Source organism: Notolepis coatsorum, assembly GCF_963971535.1.
Source record: "Notolepis coatsorum genome assembly, chromosome: 11".
Classification (NCBI taxonomy): Eukaryota; Metazoa; Chordata; class Actinopteri; order Aulopiformes; family Paralepididae; genus Notolepis; species Notolepis coatsorum.
Genome location: NC_140175.1, coordinates 2327279 through 2344921, shown reverse-complemented (window position 1 = coordinate 2344921; position 17643 = coordinate 2327279). Strand labels below are relative to the sequence as shown.

The window sequence follows — 17643 nt, the reverse complement described above, 5'->3', positions numbered from 1 at the left end:
GTCAGGCCCGACCCCCTCCACGGCAGATTTTTTTTGAATTTAATGAACCTGTACGTGCAATTTCCTGCAATATAGAGCCTTCAATCTTGACCAATAAAGCTGCTCTTTTCACTATAAAACTCAGTTAACCGGTTAGATTTATATATTGGGGGGGGGTATATCATATTTTTCATATAATCAAAAAGTGGTGGAGCAAGATCATACCTTTGCTCCCCCAAGTTCAATAGTGGGAGAGCAGAGATGCTCCAAATGCTCTTATGGCCAGGCGTCTATGATTCACTGATACAAAGTAAAATAGTGCAGTGCAATAAAATAGTTAGTAAAATAGAATAAAATAATGCAATAGTGCATTGCAATAAAATAGTTATCGTATTTTTTCGGGAGGCCGGTAAGGAGTGCATTACAGTAGTCGAGTTGGCTTGAGATAAAGGCATGGATCTGGTTTTCAGCGTCCTTTTGATTTATAAATGGCCGTACTTTAGCTGTTTCTAAGGTGGAAGAATTAAGTTTTTGTCAACTTGTTGATTAGGTCTGAGTCTACCATAACACCAAGACTTAACTCACTCAAATACAGTTAGCAGCTGGATAGACTACAGATGGAAATTAGCCTCTGCTAAATCTGGTGCAAACATATTTTCATGTAACAATGATGAATTGTATTTTCTTTTTTTTTTTATAAATACATTCGGGGCTTGAGCCCAAGTAGCCACCCCCTAGCCCCGCCCCTGCACGACACCAGTTCGATTAGTGGGGAAGGGGGGTATATTGACGAGTTAATACTTTGACAAAATGTTGCCTATATTTTTCAGTCAGTTCGGTCTTTGTGTGCCAAACATTATTAAAAGGTAAACTTTTTTTTTTACCAAATAAATGAGAAGCATGTTTAAATCAACAATGCCCCTCTTGCTGTACCAACATCTCTCCTAGCTCTAACCTTCACTGTCAAAATAATGTGCCTGATGTGATGTCAAATGGCCTCATTCTTTCAGTTTTTGCATGACTACGTCCTTGAGAATAACTGAAAAGTTGGATTATTTTTAGGCTATGTTATTATGTTATGATTATGTTGATGTATGGTATTTTGAGTGTTAAATAAAAATTATTTTAAAATAAAAAACATATACCGAACCGAAAACCGTGATACGAACCGTTTTGTGAACCGTTCCACCCCTAGTAGGTTAGTTTATTAGGACAAGTGCATGACAGTAGTCATGGTTAGATTTTTATTTTATTTTTAGATAATGGTCATTTCAGATAACCTCCACCCAGACAGACATCAAGAAAATCAAATAACTCGAATGAGCAAAGACTTATTTTTTTTAATAAACATTCAGAATACATTCATATATTACAAATGAAACAATATATTTCATATTTCCTCAACAAGGAAAGAGGTGAAGCATCGGGGTCTAAAAACTTTCCGAAAATAGTTTGTTTCAAACTGACGCCTGCAGTTGGGTCTTTCACTGACCGTCTCTTTCCTTGTGGGGCCACTGCCCTGTTGGTTTGATGTGAACCAGGTCCTTGGTTCAGGTCTTGATGTAAACCAGGTCCTTAGTTCAGGTCTTGATGTGAAACAGGTCCTTGGTTCAGGTCTTGATGTGAACCAGGTCCTTGGTTCAGGTCTTGATGTGAACCAGGTCCTTGGTTCAGGTCTTGATGTGAACCAGGTCCTTGGTTCAGGTCTTGATGTGAACCAGGTCCTTGGTTCAGGTCTTGATGTGAACCAGGTCCTTGGTTCAGGTCTTGATGTGAACCAGGTCCTTGGTTCAGGTCTTTATGTGAACCAGGTCCTTGGTTCAGGTCTTGATGTGAACCAGGTCCTTGGTTCAGGTCTTGATGTGAACCAGGTCCTTGGTTCAGGTCTTGATGTGAACCAGGTCCTTGGTTCAGGTCTTGATGTGAACCAGGTCCTTGGTTCAGGTCTTGATGTGAACCAGGTCCTTGGTTCAGGTCTTTATGTGAACCAGGTCCTTGGTTCAGGTCTTGATGTAAACCAGGTGGTCTTGGTTCAGGTCTTGATGTGAACCAGGTCCTTGGTTCAGGTCTTGATGTGAACCAGGTGCTTGGTTCAGGTCTTGATGTGAACCAGGTCATTGGTTCAGGTCTTGATGTAAACCAGGTGCTTGGTTCAGGTCTTGATGTGAACCAGGTCCTTGGTTCAGGTCTTGATGTGAACCAGGTCCTTGGTTCAGGTCTTGATGTAAACCAGGTGCTTGGTTCAGGTCTTGATGTGAACCAGGTCCTTGGTTCAGGTCTTGATGTTACCCAGGTGCTTGGTTCAGGTCTTGATGTAAACCAGGTGGCCTTGGTTCAGGTCTTGATGTTACCCAGGTGCTTGGTTCAGGTCTTGATGTAAACCAGGTGGCCTTGGTTCAGGTCTTGATGTGAACCAGGTGCTATGACCCGCTGGCCTTGGTGGTTCCGTTGGTTCTCACTTCCTTGGTTCCGTTGGTTCTCACTTTCTTGACGTAGCGGAAGCTCTTCAGAGGGTTCTTGCCGTGGATCTACAAGTAACCAGGCAGAGAGAACAGCGTTAAGGAACCAGGAGAGAACAGCGTTAAAGTCAGTTGACCCGTTGATTCATTCAACTCTTTCCAGAGTATCATTGTGCATAAAATGTCATCTGATGCTCGAGTCAAAAAGACACCCGTCACGATAACATGATCAATACTAAAGCTGATCTAGTAAGAAACCCACCCATGTGTAATGAATTGCAATAAAAAAAAGACAAATAATAAATACAATTATACTGTTAATATTAGACCTTTCTGCTAGTGAATCATGGACACCCAGGGGGAGTGGAACCTTCAACCCACACCTGAATCTCCAGCCTGACGATCAACATGAGTAGCAGCTCCTTTTGCTCCATGATTCAGTTTGAAAGGGTTTCCACTGACAAATAGTTCTCAACGGTTTGTTCATTCATTCCATAACCAATCACAACGGTTCATTCCATAACCAATCACAAGAGTTCATTCCATAACCAATCACAAGAGTTCATTCCATAACCAATCACAACAGTTCATCCCATAACCAATCACAACAGTTCATTCCATAACCAATCACAACAGTTCAGAACACTATTCATCACTACCGTGGTTTTGAATAGGTTGAACAGTTTAATTCGCCCCTTTGCCTCAAATAGATCCGCTATCAGCTCTATCTTTAATCTTTCAAAATGTTCAGTTGCTATCGCATGCACTTATCTGTGTTTTACTACACACGAGTGCATGCTTACCAACTGTTCGCCTGTTTTACTGCAACACTACCATCATCGACATCTAAGAAGGGAGATCCCCCCTTGAACGGCCCTTCTAAGGTTTCTCTCCTCCACATTGCCTGTGGTGAATTTTTTCCTATTGCTAGGTTTTAGTGAGTTTTTCCTTACCTTCGCGTGGGGTACGTCTGGGAGTGTTGCATTTATTTTAAATTTATTTTAAATTTGTTGGACCTTATGGTGTCCTTGTTTTGTTCTTGACTTATTGTGATGTTTCTTCTTGACTTGTTTAAAGAAGACGTGTCCGGCCCATGGGGACATTAACGTGTGTCGTCGGGCCTTACAAATACATTCGATTTGATTTGATTTCCATCATGGCAGCAGCAGACACACCGACTGGCCTGGCTGTGGATCAGAAAACACCAGGCCTCCAATCACAAGACGACGTGAAGATGCAGTAACGTCTCAGTAAGACATTTGGCACCGTTCTCCGCCCCAGGAGAACACCGTCTGGTGGTCATACCCTAATTGTGATTGGCTGTGTGTCGTACCCTAATTGTGATTGGCTGTGTGCCGTACCCTAATTGTGATTGGCTGTGTGTCTCACCTTGGAGCCGGTCCTGACGCCGCCGTCCTGTCTGGTGGGCTCCCGCCGCTTCCTCTTGCGAGACAGGGGGTTGACCACGCCCTTCAACGTGGCAGGTACTGCAGGAGACCAACGGACAACAGTTAAACAAGCAACTGCTTCCCTTGTCAAGACAAAAAGACTTATCTACATTTACATTTAGTAATTTAGCTGAAACGCTTTTATCCAAAGCGACTTACAAGTTCTGTACGACAAGTCATCAGGAAGGGCACGACTCTATCAGCTGAGTAACAATGTTCATCAAAGTGTTGCATGTTACAGTGTAGGTTAGTTTATTAGGACATGTGCATGACAGTAAGGTTAGTTAGGGTTAGATTTAAAAAAAAATTCATTTCAGATAATGGTTGAAGAAGTGCGCCTTCAGTCGACGGTGAAAGATTGGCTGTGTTTCGGCTGTCTGTCCTAACTGGGGTGGGTAGTTCATTCCACCATTGTGGGGCAAGGACTGAGAATAGGTGACTTCTCTTTGATGACCCTCCCGGAGCTTCATATATGTGTGTGTGTGTGTGTTTGGCTAAAGTGGATAGAAAACACAGTACTGTGCAAAAAAAAAAGGCACCCAAGAGTTTTTATATAAATGGTCTTAGATGTAAATAATTTTTTTTTATTAGTGTCAGTAGACTACTCTTAGTACATTTTCATTCAATTATTTTTTAAAGCATCTTCATGGTTTAATAATGCAAACATATGTTGCAGGGACTTATTATAATCATCATATTGGCGTGACTGTATGCATCAAAGGGTTAAATCAAGCATTTTTAAGTGCTTTAAAAAAAACACTCAATTGAAAGTGAAACCTACGTGCACAGTGCAGCGTGCCGACCTCTCACTCACACAATCACAGAGAGACGTGTAAAACTGCATTTTTGTGCAGATGATGTTAACTTGAAACTTGTTTATCTTGAACTGGCACCTTTTGCGCCCATTTACCATCACAATGGGCACCTGTCAGCTGAGCCGTCAGATCAGGATGTCTTGTACTACGGGGGGGGGGGGGGTCAAATAGCTTTCACTCAAGAGAGGAGAGGCAGTGGTAAATAAAATAAATAAATTTAAAAGGTCCTTTCTTTTCTAGTAGTCTCCAACCAAAATGGTCAACTCCACCTCAAAATGTAAAAAAAGTTATCAACTATTAAAATCACTAGGCCAATTTAAATTCATTTGACTAGCAAGTCAAAGTTTTAAATCAACATTTTACAATTTTTACTGTACACTTATATATATATTTTTTTTAATCGTCTTTCTTTTACATGAAATATACAAAAAAATAACACACAATACAATAGCCTGTTTTTGTGTTTTTGACCCCCGGACTTAATCATTCTATTGCTTTTCCCCTCTGGATTCTGCCCTGAATTCAATAAATACTTGTATTGATTGATATTGCTCTGGTGTGGACATTGGAATTTGTTTGTATTTGAACCGTGGCGTTCAAATACAACTAGGGGTGCACCGATAAGAAAATTGGCCACCGATACCGATACCGATTGTTCAACTAACACAATCGGCCGATACCGATACCGATAATTGTGGCAAAAAATAAATATTTTATTTTTTTTTTAATATTTTTTTTAATTTTTTTTAATTTTTTTAATGAAACTACTGTTTTTTTGTATTTGTATGTGTGTTTGTATTTGTAGGCCTCTTTACTTACTTAAAAAAGGAAACATCAAGAAATATGTTTATGGTATCACTGATCCCTCTCCCAGTATCGTCTGGCGGCCTGCAGAGGGATACTATTTTCTCAACCAGAGCTTTCAACCAATGCAATGGAACCATTCTGGCGGCCTGCAGCGGGATACTATTCTCTCAACCAGAGCTTTCAACCAATGCAATGGAACCATTTTGATTGACAGTCGATTCGGCCAATTACGCCACACCGCTAGCACCCACCTCCTGCTTACCACCAAGCGTTTATTCATTTTTCTACTTCGGGGCATGCCGCCATTGATCTGCTTGCGAGAATGCGAGTCAAACTCAGAACCACAACAAGCTAATACGTTAGCTGCCCGGCAGTGCCCGCCGACCAGCGCGCTCCACAGGATGGCCAAACGAGACACAATGATTTTACTGCAACAAATGTTATAATAAAACAAAGCCTTTCTATACATTTGTCTGGTTGAAAACTTTATTAACAGATTGCAGAATGTGTAGTTGGGTACGGAATGAGCAACGGAATGTAACCGAGCTATGCACGGCTTGCTTGCTATCTTCGGGTAAATACTATGCTGATGTAATTGAACGTGTAACTAACTATAATAACGTTAATGCCACAAAACGAATGTTTGTGTCATTTTAACAGCAGATACGTTCTTAAATGCCATCCTCCCGACAGAGCGGTGTTGATGGGGAGCTCTGATGGGTTCGCTTGGTTGTGTTATTAGCATTGAACAGCTAACCGAAAGCTAGGGTTAACTAATGTTAAAGGTTTAGCCATAACGTTACGTTGGCTAAAGTTGGGGCTATTCTTAATCCAGTAATAATGGCTGCAGACCTGCAAGTTGGCAAAGGAGTATTCCAACGTAAATCACATTTTCACCAGTAACGTTAGTCTTCTGCCTCCCGGCTATGAACGGACTCGGAGTAATGCCTTGCTGCTATGGGTAATAATAATATGCTGATGTTATTGTCCGTGTAACACTAACTATATAACGTTAATGCCACAAAACGAATGCCTTGTTAATCATAAATAGTAACTTTGATGCAGTAGCTTGTGTGTGTGGGGGGGACGGCGGACGTTGTGCAGGTAGGTCGCGAGTGAACTTTTTTTTTTTTGCCTTTTGACGCTACACAAACGGATGGTTAGTTATCGGCGACTGCTATCGGCACATTTGAGCTTATCGGCCGATAGGCCGATAGCAGTCAACAAGGCACTTATCGGCCGATACCGATACCCGACCGATATATCGGTGCACCCCTAAATACAACCGTATATGAGGGTTCATGGGGTGTGCGTGTGTGTTGTGTGTGTGTGTGTGTGTCTTACTCAGGTACTCTGGGACGTTCTTCATGTGTGGCTTGATGACGGCTGGGTGTGCGTGTGTGTTGTGTGTGTTGTGTGTGTGTGTGTGTGTGTGTGTCTTACTGAGGTACTCGGGGACGTTCTTCATGTGTGGCTTGATGACGGCTGGGTGTGCGTGTGTGTTGTGTGTGTTGTGTGTGTGTGTGTGTGTGTGTGTGTGTGTCTTACTGAGGTACTCGGGGACGTTCTTCATGTGTGGCTTGATGACGGCTGGGTGAAGGTCCTTGTCGTGTCGCAGTAGCTGCAGATCTCTGGGGTTGTCATCGAAGTACGTCTGTGGAAACACCAGCTCTGTTTAGGGTCGACCCCTTTACCACAAATACTATCCTACAAATACTATCACACAAATACTATGACACAAATACTATGACACAAATACTATCACACAAATACTATGACACAAATACTATGACACAAATACTATCACACAAATACTATCACACAAATACTATCCTACAAATACTATCCTACAAATACTATCCTACAAATACTATCCTACAAATACTATCACAATCACACAAACACTATCACACAAACACTATCACACAAATACTATCACACAAATACTATCACAGAAATAATATCACACAAACACTATCCTACAAATACTATCCTACAAATACTATCCTACAAATACTATCACACAAATACTATGACACAAATACTATCCTACAAATACTATCACACAAATACTATCCTACAAATACTATCACACAAATACTATCACACAAATAATATCACACAAACACTATCATACAAATACTATCCTACAAATACTATCCTACAAATACTATCATACAAATACTATCACACAAATAATATCACACAAATACTATCACACAAATACTATCCTACAAATACTATCCTACAAATACTATCATACAAATAATATCACACAAATACTATCACACAAATACTATCCTAAAAATACTATCCTACAAATACTATGACACAAATACTATCATACAAATACTATCACACAAATACTATCATACAAATACTATCCTACAACTATCACACAAATACTATGACACAAATACTATCCTACAAATACTATCCTACAAATACTATGACACAAATACTATCATACAAATACTATCATACAAATACTATGACACAAATACTATCCTACAAATACTATCACACAAATACTATCACACAAATACTATCACACAAATACTATCCTACAAATACTATCACACAAATAATATCACACAAATACTATGACACAAATAATATCACACAAATACTATCACACAAATAATATCACACAAATACTATGACACAAATACTATCCTACAAATACCATGACACAAATACTATCATACAAATACTATCATACAAATACTATCACACTAGGCATCAGTTTGTATCTGTAGTTAGTATCTGTATCTGTATGATGTCCACTGTGTTAGTATCTGTATGATGTCCACTGTGTTAGTATCTGTATGATGTCCACTGTGTTAGTATCTGTATGATGTCCACTGTGTTAGTATCTGTATGATGTCCACTGTGTTAGTATCTGTATGATGTCCACTGTGTTAGTATCTGTATCTGTATGATGTCCACTGTGTTAGTATCTGTATCTGTATGATGTCCACTGTGTTAGTATCTGTATGATGTCCACTGTGTTAGTATCTGTATGATGTCCACTGTGTTAGTATCTGTATCTGTATGACGTCCACTGTGTTAGTATCTGTATGATGTCCACTGTGTTAGTATCTGTATCTGTATGACGTCCACTGTGTTAGTATCTGTATGATGTCCACTGTGTTAGTATCTGTATGATGTCCACTGTGTTAGTATCTGTATGATGTCCACTGTGTTAGTATCTGTATGATGTCCACTGTGTTAGTATCTGTATGACGTCCACTGTGTTAGTATCTGTATGATGTCCACTGTGTTAGTATCTGTATCTGTATGACGTCCACTGTGTTAGTATCTGTATGATGTCCACTGTGTTAGTATCTGTATGATGTCCACTGTGTTAGTATCTGTATGACGTCCACTGTGTTAGTATCTGTATGATGTCCACTGTGTTAGTATCTGTATCTGTATGACGTCCACTGTGTTAGTATCTGTATCTGTATGATGTCCACTGTGTTAGTATCTGTATCTGTATGACGTCCACTGTGTTAGTATCTGTATGATGTCCACTGTGTTAGTATCTGTATGATGTCCACTGTGTTAGTATCTGTATGATGTCCACTGTGTTAGTATCTGTATGACGTCCACTGTGTTAGTATCTGTATGATGTCCACTGTGTTAGTATCTGTATCTGTATGACGTCCACTGTGTTAGTATCTGTATCTGTATGATGTCCACTGTGTTAGTATCTGTATGATGTCCACTGTGTTTATACGCTGCTCACCTTAAGTTTCTCAGAGTTGAGCAGTTCCTGTTTGATCTCCTTCAGTCTGGCTTCCTTCACCGCCTGCTTCGTCACCGAGCGCATGGCGTCCTACGGACCACACGCCTCCAATAAACTGACCATCCAATAGAATTATCTTCATCCAAACAAACCAATAGCCAGAGCGCTACCTAGTTAAAGCGACACAATGTGTCTTTTTCTTTTTATTAATTAATCAAGTTCTGGAGCGTGTTGTGCAGAGCAAACCGAGCGTTGTGTCTCGCCGGACCGTTAGACCACTAGAGGCTCGTGTCTCACCCAGCGATGTACCTGAACGATCGCTCATGAACTTGTTCATATTTTGGGGGGCGAACGTGAACTGAACGTACTGCATTTCCGCTAGATCAGTGGTTCCCAAACTGTGGTGCGCGAGCGCCCTCTAGGTGGTGCGTGACATGAAAAGGCTAATGGTGGTAAATAAAATTAAAATTAAAAATATTTTTTTTTAACAATAAAATTTCATACAAATCTTAGTCAAACCTTTAGTATTATGGATATTAAACATGCTGGCAGAGTACATGCATCCATGTTGTCGTGAACATTTTAATTAAATAAAAAAATTCCCTATCCATAGTCGCCGTGGGAAAGAATAAAATAAAAAATTAAATCTGTGCACGGAGACCAGCAACAATTTTTTCTAACAGAAACCCATTAGGGGCGGCTAGGTGGTGTAGTGGGCAAGGCACTCGCCACCAGTGTGGAGACGCTAGGATTCGCGTGTTCGAATCCAGCTCTCCACATTGTTTTCAGTTTAGCTGGTCGTCCGCAGTAATACACATTGGCCGTATTACGGGGAGGGAAAACTGAAGGGTGGGGATCGAACGTTGTGAACAAGCGACTCCTACAAGTCGGTTGGTGCGCCTGCGCAGTAGAATCAGGAAGTGTCGGGGGCAGCGTGAGCCTCCCACGCGTTACTCCTCGCCACTGAGAGATCGAGCTGCGCAGGTGAAAAGATGCGACTGCTGTTACCTCGAGTACCGGAGGGGACTTGTGCTATGTATGACTTAGTCCACATTGCAGCCGGCTTGTGGGAGGCAAGAAACAGCGTCCGTGACAGGGGAGGGTTGAATTGGATGATACGAAATTGGGATGGGAGAAAATATAGAAAAATGGGAGAAAAAGTGGATAAAAAAAAAAAAAACAGAAACCCATTAGGGGGGGGGGGGGGCGGTGCGTCAGCTAGGTCGGGAGGTGACAGGGGGTGCGTCAGCTAGGTGGGGAGGTGACAGGGGGTGCGTCAGCTAGGTGGGGAGGTGACAGGGGGTGTGTCAGCTAGGTGGGGAGGTGACAGGGGGTGCGTCAGCTAGGTGGGGAGGTGACAGGGGGTGCGTCAGCTAGGTGGGGAGGTGACAGGGGGTGCGTCAGCTAGGTCGGGAGGTGACAGGGGGTGCGTCAGCTAGGTGGGGAGGTGACAGGGGGTGTGTCAGCTAGGTCGGGAGGTGACAGGGGGTGTGTCAGCTAGGTCGGGAGGTGACAGGGGGTGTGTCAGCTAGGTGGGGAGGTGACAGGGGGTGTGTCAGCTAGGTCGGGAGGTGACAGGGGGTGTGTCAGCTAGGTCGGGAGGTGACAGGGGGTGTGTCAGCTAGGTGGGGAGGTGACAGGGGGTGTGTCAGCTAGGTCGGGAGGTGACAGGGGGTGTGTCAGCTAGGTCGGGAGGTGACAGGGGGTGTGTCAGCTAGGTCGGGAGGTGACAGGGGGTGCACGGCCAAAAAAGTTTGGGAACCGCTGCGCTAGATGAACGTAATTGTGAACGCGTTCACTCTCTGCGCTCTATCACAGTATAACTTAGTTCAATCAAAAGTGTGCCAGATTTGGGACGGTCGCGCACACACACACACATCGGTGTGTGCGTGTTGCGCGCGGAGAGAGAGACTCGTTAAGCGCGACGCGGGCCGCGCCTTCAAGGCAATGGTCGGGGAAACACTGATGAATAATCCCAGTGTGATGGAAATGCCAGTATTCTGATTGCCGTCTGTGGTTCTATAATGGGTTGTCGTGGCAATAATTTTGACAAATAGCTTGCAGCAACGTATTGAAAAAGGAACTATAAACTAGTTCATTTTTGAAACCATGAACTTTAGTTAAAAGAATTTGAATTATAATTGAAGTGAACTTTCCCAACACGGAGCTCAGCAGACCGTTGGAGGCCAGAGAGCAGAGCTCTGTGTCTCACTTTGCTCTGCGCTCCAGAACGTGATTATTAACTCTTTCAGTGCCACTCACGAGATTTCTCGTGTTTTTTTATAGGTGGTTGCATGCCACTCACGAGATTTCTCGGATTTTTTTTTTTTTTTGCGATCTGAAAAATTATTGCATCACCCGAGCCTACCCGAGTATTGCCGAGCTGCGCCGGTGATCACTGTGGAAAAAAGCGCCCCCTGTCGTCTCCCAGATGACATAAGTGATTTTGGAATGGACTCAATGAAAATGAATGGGGAAAAAAATCCGGTACTCCACATTTTCCAGTTCACTGATCCAGCCGGGGTTATCAGAGTTCATTCTGGAGCCTCAGATCTCCGCGGATCATGGAGAACCACTGTGTCGCGTTGGATCCATACACGTATCGATTTTTTCGAATGGTGATCAGGAATTGGAATATACCAGTTGGATACCATCTGATGTCAGGTAAGGACTCTATGTTATCAGTGGTAGGATAATCAGAGTAATTTTGATGAAGTTATAAGCTGTTTTGTGAAATCTCTTCTTTCGTTTTCACTGTAAAAGTCCGAGAGGAAATCAACAAGGCGATTGTCCGCGCGCGGCCGTAATGTGCGTGCGTGCACGTATAATATTGATCATCTAGCGTTTATTTGAAAACGATTCATAAAAAGGCAGACGAATATCAACGTTGTGGAATATTCCACTAAAAGACGATTTTCATAGAATGCTCCAGAATGAGTTGTTTTTTATATCAAAACGGGGGCTTTTCTAACTGCTCTGAAACGGCAACGACGCGATAAAAAAACAATCTGCCTTCACAGCACTGTCTGGAACATAGTCTTTGATAATGCGATGGGCAGATTAGACACATAGCCATAATTTAAAACATAGATTAGGCGATATTAACGTTAACATTGGCGCGGATGGTGGCATTCAAGCGGTAAAATGGAAAACCAGGCATGGCATTTAAAGAGTTAATAGAAAGACAAAGAAAGAAAGAAAGAAAGTAGCCGTGTTATATTATAGAGAACTTACACGACACCTGTACCTGAAGCCCTCGATCTCCTCCATCTTGAATTCATACGGTTTCAGAGCGCAGTCGAGATTATCTGACGTACAGAAAGAGAAATGGATAGAAATACATTCTTATTTACAGCAATGGCCCGGGGGTTACACACACACACACACACACACACACACACACACACACACACACACACACACACACACACACACACACACACACACACACACACACACACACACACACACACACACACACACACACACACACACACACACACACACACACACACACACACACACACACACACACACACACACACTAGGGCTGAGCCCAAACGTTCGAACGTTACGTTGGCATTCGAATTCTAAATCAACATTTGAATATTTTTTATATATATATATTTTTTTTTGTATGTGTCTATTCATTCTGTTTAAACCAATGGGGTTTTTCTTCACAGTTGCAGATAAAGATTAGGCTACACTAATATTATAGTATTAAAAACTGATGAGTTATATTCATTAAAGAAAGTTGATTTAATCAAAAGAATATATACTCATTTAATCAGATTAATGACTTTATTCAAATTGAGGATTTAGTTTGAGGATATTTATGTAAAAATATATATTTTATTTTTTTTATTTTTATTATTATTAAAAACGAAGGTTCGAACGTCCGTTCGAAAAACCCTGATAAAGTTCGAAGCCCAAAAAACAGGCTTCGTTGAAACAGCTCACACACACACACACACACACACACACACACACACACACACACACACACACACACACACACACACACACACACACACACACACACACACACACACACACAGCGCTTCCCTGGAGTAGCAACTTGCTCAAGGACACATAGACCGTCATCACGGGGGAAAGCAGGACGACCCTGCCTTCCCTCCATCTTTCAAGTTGGTAGTCGAACTGGCAACCTTTGGGTCAACAGCCCCATCAATTCATCATCTGTGTTTACCTCCGGTGAGTGCGTCTTCCACCGCGGCCAGCAGGGGGTGCTCCGTGTGTCCGATGAAGGACAGCGCAGTGCCAGGGTTGTCTGCCCGCGCCGTTCTGCAATAAAGGTGAATAATATCACCGCTTAGTGAATCGCGGGACTAAAAGATCAAGGACAATGTTCTCAAACAAGAGGAAGGATTTCTGCTAATGACCATGCGATTCTTTTAGGCATCTTTCTAATCTAGACGAAGGCAGACTGGAGGTTTGTTTGGTTGACGCCTACCTTCCAACTAGAGTTGTTCCGATACCGATACCAGTATCGGAAATGCCGCCGATACTGCCTAAAATGCTGGTATCGGTATCGGCGAGTACACGTAAATTCTAGCCTCCGATCCCATGATGTAATTTATCTCCTGCCGAGTCCTGCGGAGAGTGTGATGCTGTGTCATTTTAACAGCAGATACACTTTCTTAAATTCCATTGTCCCCGACAGTGCGGTGTGACGGGGAGCTCGGACGGGATGTGTTTTGCTGGTGTTATGACATTGATAGCATTAGCTGGAAAGATAGCTAGTTGGAACAACATCCGCTTTAACGTTACATCAAATCAGATGATCGCCTGTCCTTTCTCCAGGACCTAACACTGTCCGTGACCGTCTATCAACAATAATGCACCCACGGTGAATTGTATTTAAGTTAAGTAGCTACTGACTAGCGTTAGCTGACTATTACTAACGTTATCAAATGTCAATGCGGGAAGACGAGCTAGGTCAGTTAGCTTAGCTTGATAACGTTACCGTGTCTAAAGTTGGTGCTATTTATAATCCAGCAATAATGGCTGCAGACCTGCAAGCAAAGTACAGCAAGTGCCAAAGGATAAGAGTCTGAGGCGGAGTTTCAAAAGAGAATGTTGAATATTTATTTTGCATCAAAAATCACAACATGAACGTTCTATCTGCCACTAGCTTACAGACTGAATAGGGTATATCTGCAGAGCCACGGAGTAGCGAGTGCAACACCGTTTAATGTCCGTGTGGATCATTGGAGTAGGGTATATCTACAGTGCTGCAGCCCATACTCATTGATTAATGATACTAATACAAATCTATACAATCACCTGTTGTTGAATAAATACCATTACTTTCCAGTTATTACTAAAAACAGTATAACAGTATCTAAAAAAAAAAAAAAAAAAAAAAAAAAGTAAGTATTTATATCATTTCTTATTTTTTTTTGTATGCACTGGTATCGGATAAATATCGGTATCGGCCGATACCCAAAGCTTAGGTATCGGAATCGGATCGGAAAGGGAAAAATGGTATCGGAACATCTCTACTTCCAACTCGATGTAAGGTTATGTTATGTTGTGCTGTGCTGTATTTATGTATTTATTGTGTCATGTTGTGCTGTATTATGTATCCATTGCTGGGAAGGGGGGGTAAATGTGTCTATGTTCCAGTTGTATGTACTGTAGAGCTCAATACACTCCGTACCGATCACGAATACCACCAACCTGGTTGTGTGGCAATGAAGGAATCTTGTATCTTGTACGACAGACTGGAGGTCTGTTCGGTGTAGAAGTCGAAACCGACGTGGTGGATTTTATTGTTTAGATGTTGCGTTATTTGTGTTTTAACACTAGGGGGCGCACCACCTCCATTATAAAAGGCTCCAACTAATCAGTGCAATTTATGCACCTGCTGGAGTAGGGATGGGAATTGATAAGATTTTATCGATACGATTACATTATCGATTCTGCTTATCGACCGATTCTTTATCGCTTCCCTTATCGATCCCTGATACGTTTATAATTTAAATAAATAAATTGGAAATGCAACAGAACTAAGCTGGTTAGAATAACAACATGCAACTTGACATTTGTGATTGTCATTTATTGTTGAGCACCCATGTCAGAAAAATACAAAAACTGTAAAAAAAATAAAAATTAACTATAGCTATAACTCCTCCCTCCCTCCCTCCCTCCCCGGTCGCCCCTGGACATGTTTGTATGTTGCACGGTACTTCCTGACTTACCTAATAATAATTAATAATTTAGGACCTGCTCAGAGGTCATCAATCGGCACACATGCGATGCATGCATGCAATTTGTCTCTGCGATTAACCCATCCCGTCGTCCTTCCCCCCCAAGGGCAGCCGGGAGCAGACAGGCGTCAACGTGAGCCGCGCCAGGGGACCAATCCAAGTGCTCCTGTCCGTCTTCATCAAGGCCACAGCGTTAGCGATCTGTTGTTGTGCATGTTTTTCCATTGGGTTTATCTTATCGGGGGGGGAAACCCTTGCGAGCACAGAGGGGGAGAACATGCAAACTCCACACAGAAAGGCCTGGGAGATACCCCACCTGGGTAACTGGCACCATGGAAACCTGGTCCCCAAGCGGGATTCGAACCCTGGACCTTCTTGCTGTGAGGCGACAGTGTTAACCCCTACACCACTGTGCCACTACTAGTAAACAGTCAACCCTCTGTCTCTTATTATATGTGAACTAAAGAGTACAAGGTTTACACAACAGCCCCCACCCCTTTTATTTGTATTTGTACCTGTACTACCTGCTGTCAGCTGTTATCTCTCTCTGTGTGTCTGTATGAGCTAGCGTTAGCTCCGTGGCTCTTAGGTTGCCCCAAATTAAATGAATGACCTCTACCTTCCAACTCGATGTATGTACGAGAGACTGGAGGTCTGTTGGGTTGACGCCTACCTTCCAACTCGATGTATGTAGGAGAGACTGGAGGTCTGTTGGGTTGACGCCTACCTTCCAACTCGATGTATGTAGGAGAGACTGGAGGAGGTCTGTTGGGTTGACGCCTACCTTCCAACTCGATGTATGTACGAGAGACTGGAGGTCTGTTGGGTCGACGCCTACCTTCCAACTCGATGTATGTACGAGAGACTGGAGGTCTGTTGGGTTGACGCCTACCTTCCCACTCGATGTATGTACGAGAGACTGGAGGTCTGTTGGGTTGACGCCTACCTTCCAACTCGATGTATGTACGAGAGACTGGAGGTCTGTTGGGTTGACGCCTACCTTCCAACTCGATGTATGTACGAGACACTGGAGGTGTGTTGGGTCGACGCCTACCTTCCGACTCGATGTATGTACGAGAGACTGGAGGAGGTCTGTTGGGTTGACGCCTACCTTCCCACTCGATGTATGTACGAGAGACTGGAGGTCTGTTGGGTCGACGCCTACCTTCCAACTCGATGTATGTAGGAGAGACTGGAGGAGGTCTGTTGGGTTGACGCCTACCTTCCAACTCGATGTATGTACGAGAGACTGGAGGTCTGTTGGGTTGACGCCTACCTTCCAACTCGATGTATGTACGAGAGACTGGAGGAGGTCTGTTGGGTTGACGCCTACCTTCCGACTCGATGTATGTACGAGAGACTGGAGGTCTGTTGGGTTGACGCCTACCTTCCCACTCGATGTATGTACGAGAGACTGGAGGTCTGTTGGGTTGACGGCTACCTTCCAACTCGATGTATGTACGAGTCCACGGATGGCGGGAAGTCAAAGTTGATGACGTTGGCGACGTCCTGGAAGTCCACCCCTCTGGAGACGCCGTACTCCTGGTCCCTGTCAGCGCCCCAGACAGAGGTCAGAACATGTATACAAATACATACCAACTATAAAGATTACAAATACATACCAACTATAAAGATTAGGGATGTCCGATATTGGCATAAAAATGTGATATCGGAAAATATCGGTATCGGTTAAAAAAATAAAAATAAAAAAATATTTTTTTTTCACACATTTATTTAACCTTTATTTACCCAGGCAAGCAAGTAAGAACAAATTATTATTTTATTTATTGTCAAAGTATGCATAATGTTGTGTTAATTACACAACGAGATATGCAATGTTAATTACCTGAAATTATTCAGTTTTGAGGGGGGGGGGGGGGCCTGTACGTTAATGCCAAGCAAGCAGTGCAAAAATGCTTCCGCATTCGTCACCGCACGCTAGTGCGGTAAAGCGCCCTTCTTTTCAGACAAATGCTACCGTGCGTGCACCGGCGGCGGCGTGCTCGCTCAGGTGCGTGCGTGCGCCGGCGTGCTCGCGCGAGGTGCCCGCGCATGCGCATGAGATCCGACACGAGCGGAGCTCAATATATATAAGTCACCGCCCCTTATTCAGTATCTAGCAAATAGCTCAATTGGCAAGGACACATGGCT

General features: G+C 43.0%; 1 protein-coding gene across 1 annotated transcript in view; it reads right to left on the bottom strand.

The window, feature by feature from the left end:
* Positions 1 to 1400: 1400 nt before the first annotated feature.
* The window catches only part of ddx56 (DEAD (Asp-Glu-Ala-Asp) box helicase 56), a 33008-nt gene continuing 16765 nt past the window's right edge, over positions 1401 to 17643 (bottom strand). The window contains exons 8-14 of the mRNA XM_084324080.1: positions 16934 to 17041; positions 13470 to 13564; positions 12494 to 12567; positions 9260 to 9349; positions 7057 to 7162; positions 3828 to 3925; positions 1401 to 2507 (exon numbers count right to left, since the gene is read on the bottom strand). Of these exons, the coding sequence (XP_084180206.1) occupies positions 2400 to 2507; positions 3828 to 3925; positions 7057 to 7162; positions 9260 to 9349; positions 12494 to 12567; positions 13470 to 13564; positions 16934 to 17041 (679 nt within the window). The 3' untranslated portion in view covers positions 1401 to 2399. The remainder of the gene's footprint in view (positions 2508 to 3827; positions 3926 to 7056; positions 7163 to 9259; positions 9350 to 12493; positions 12568 to 13469; positions 13565 to 16933; positions 17042 to 17643) is intronic.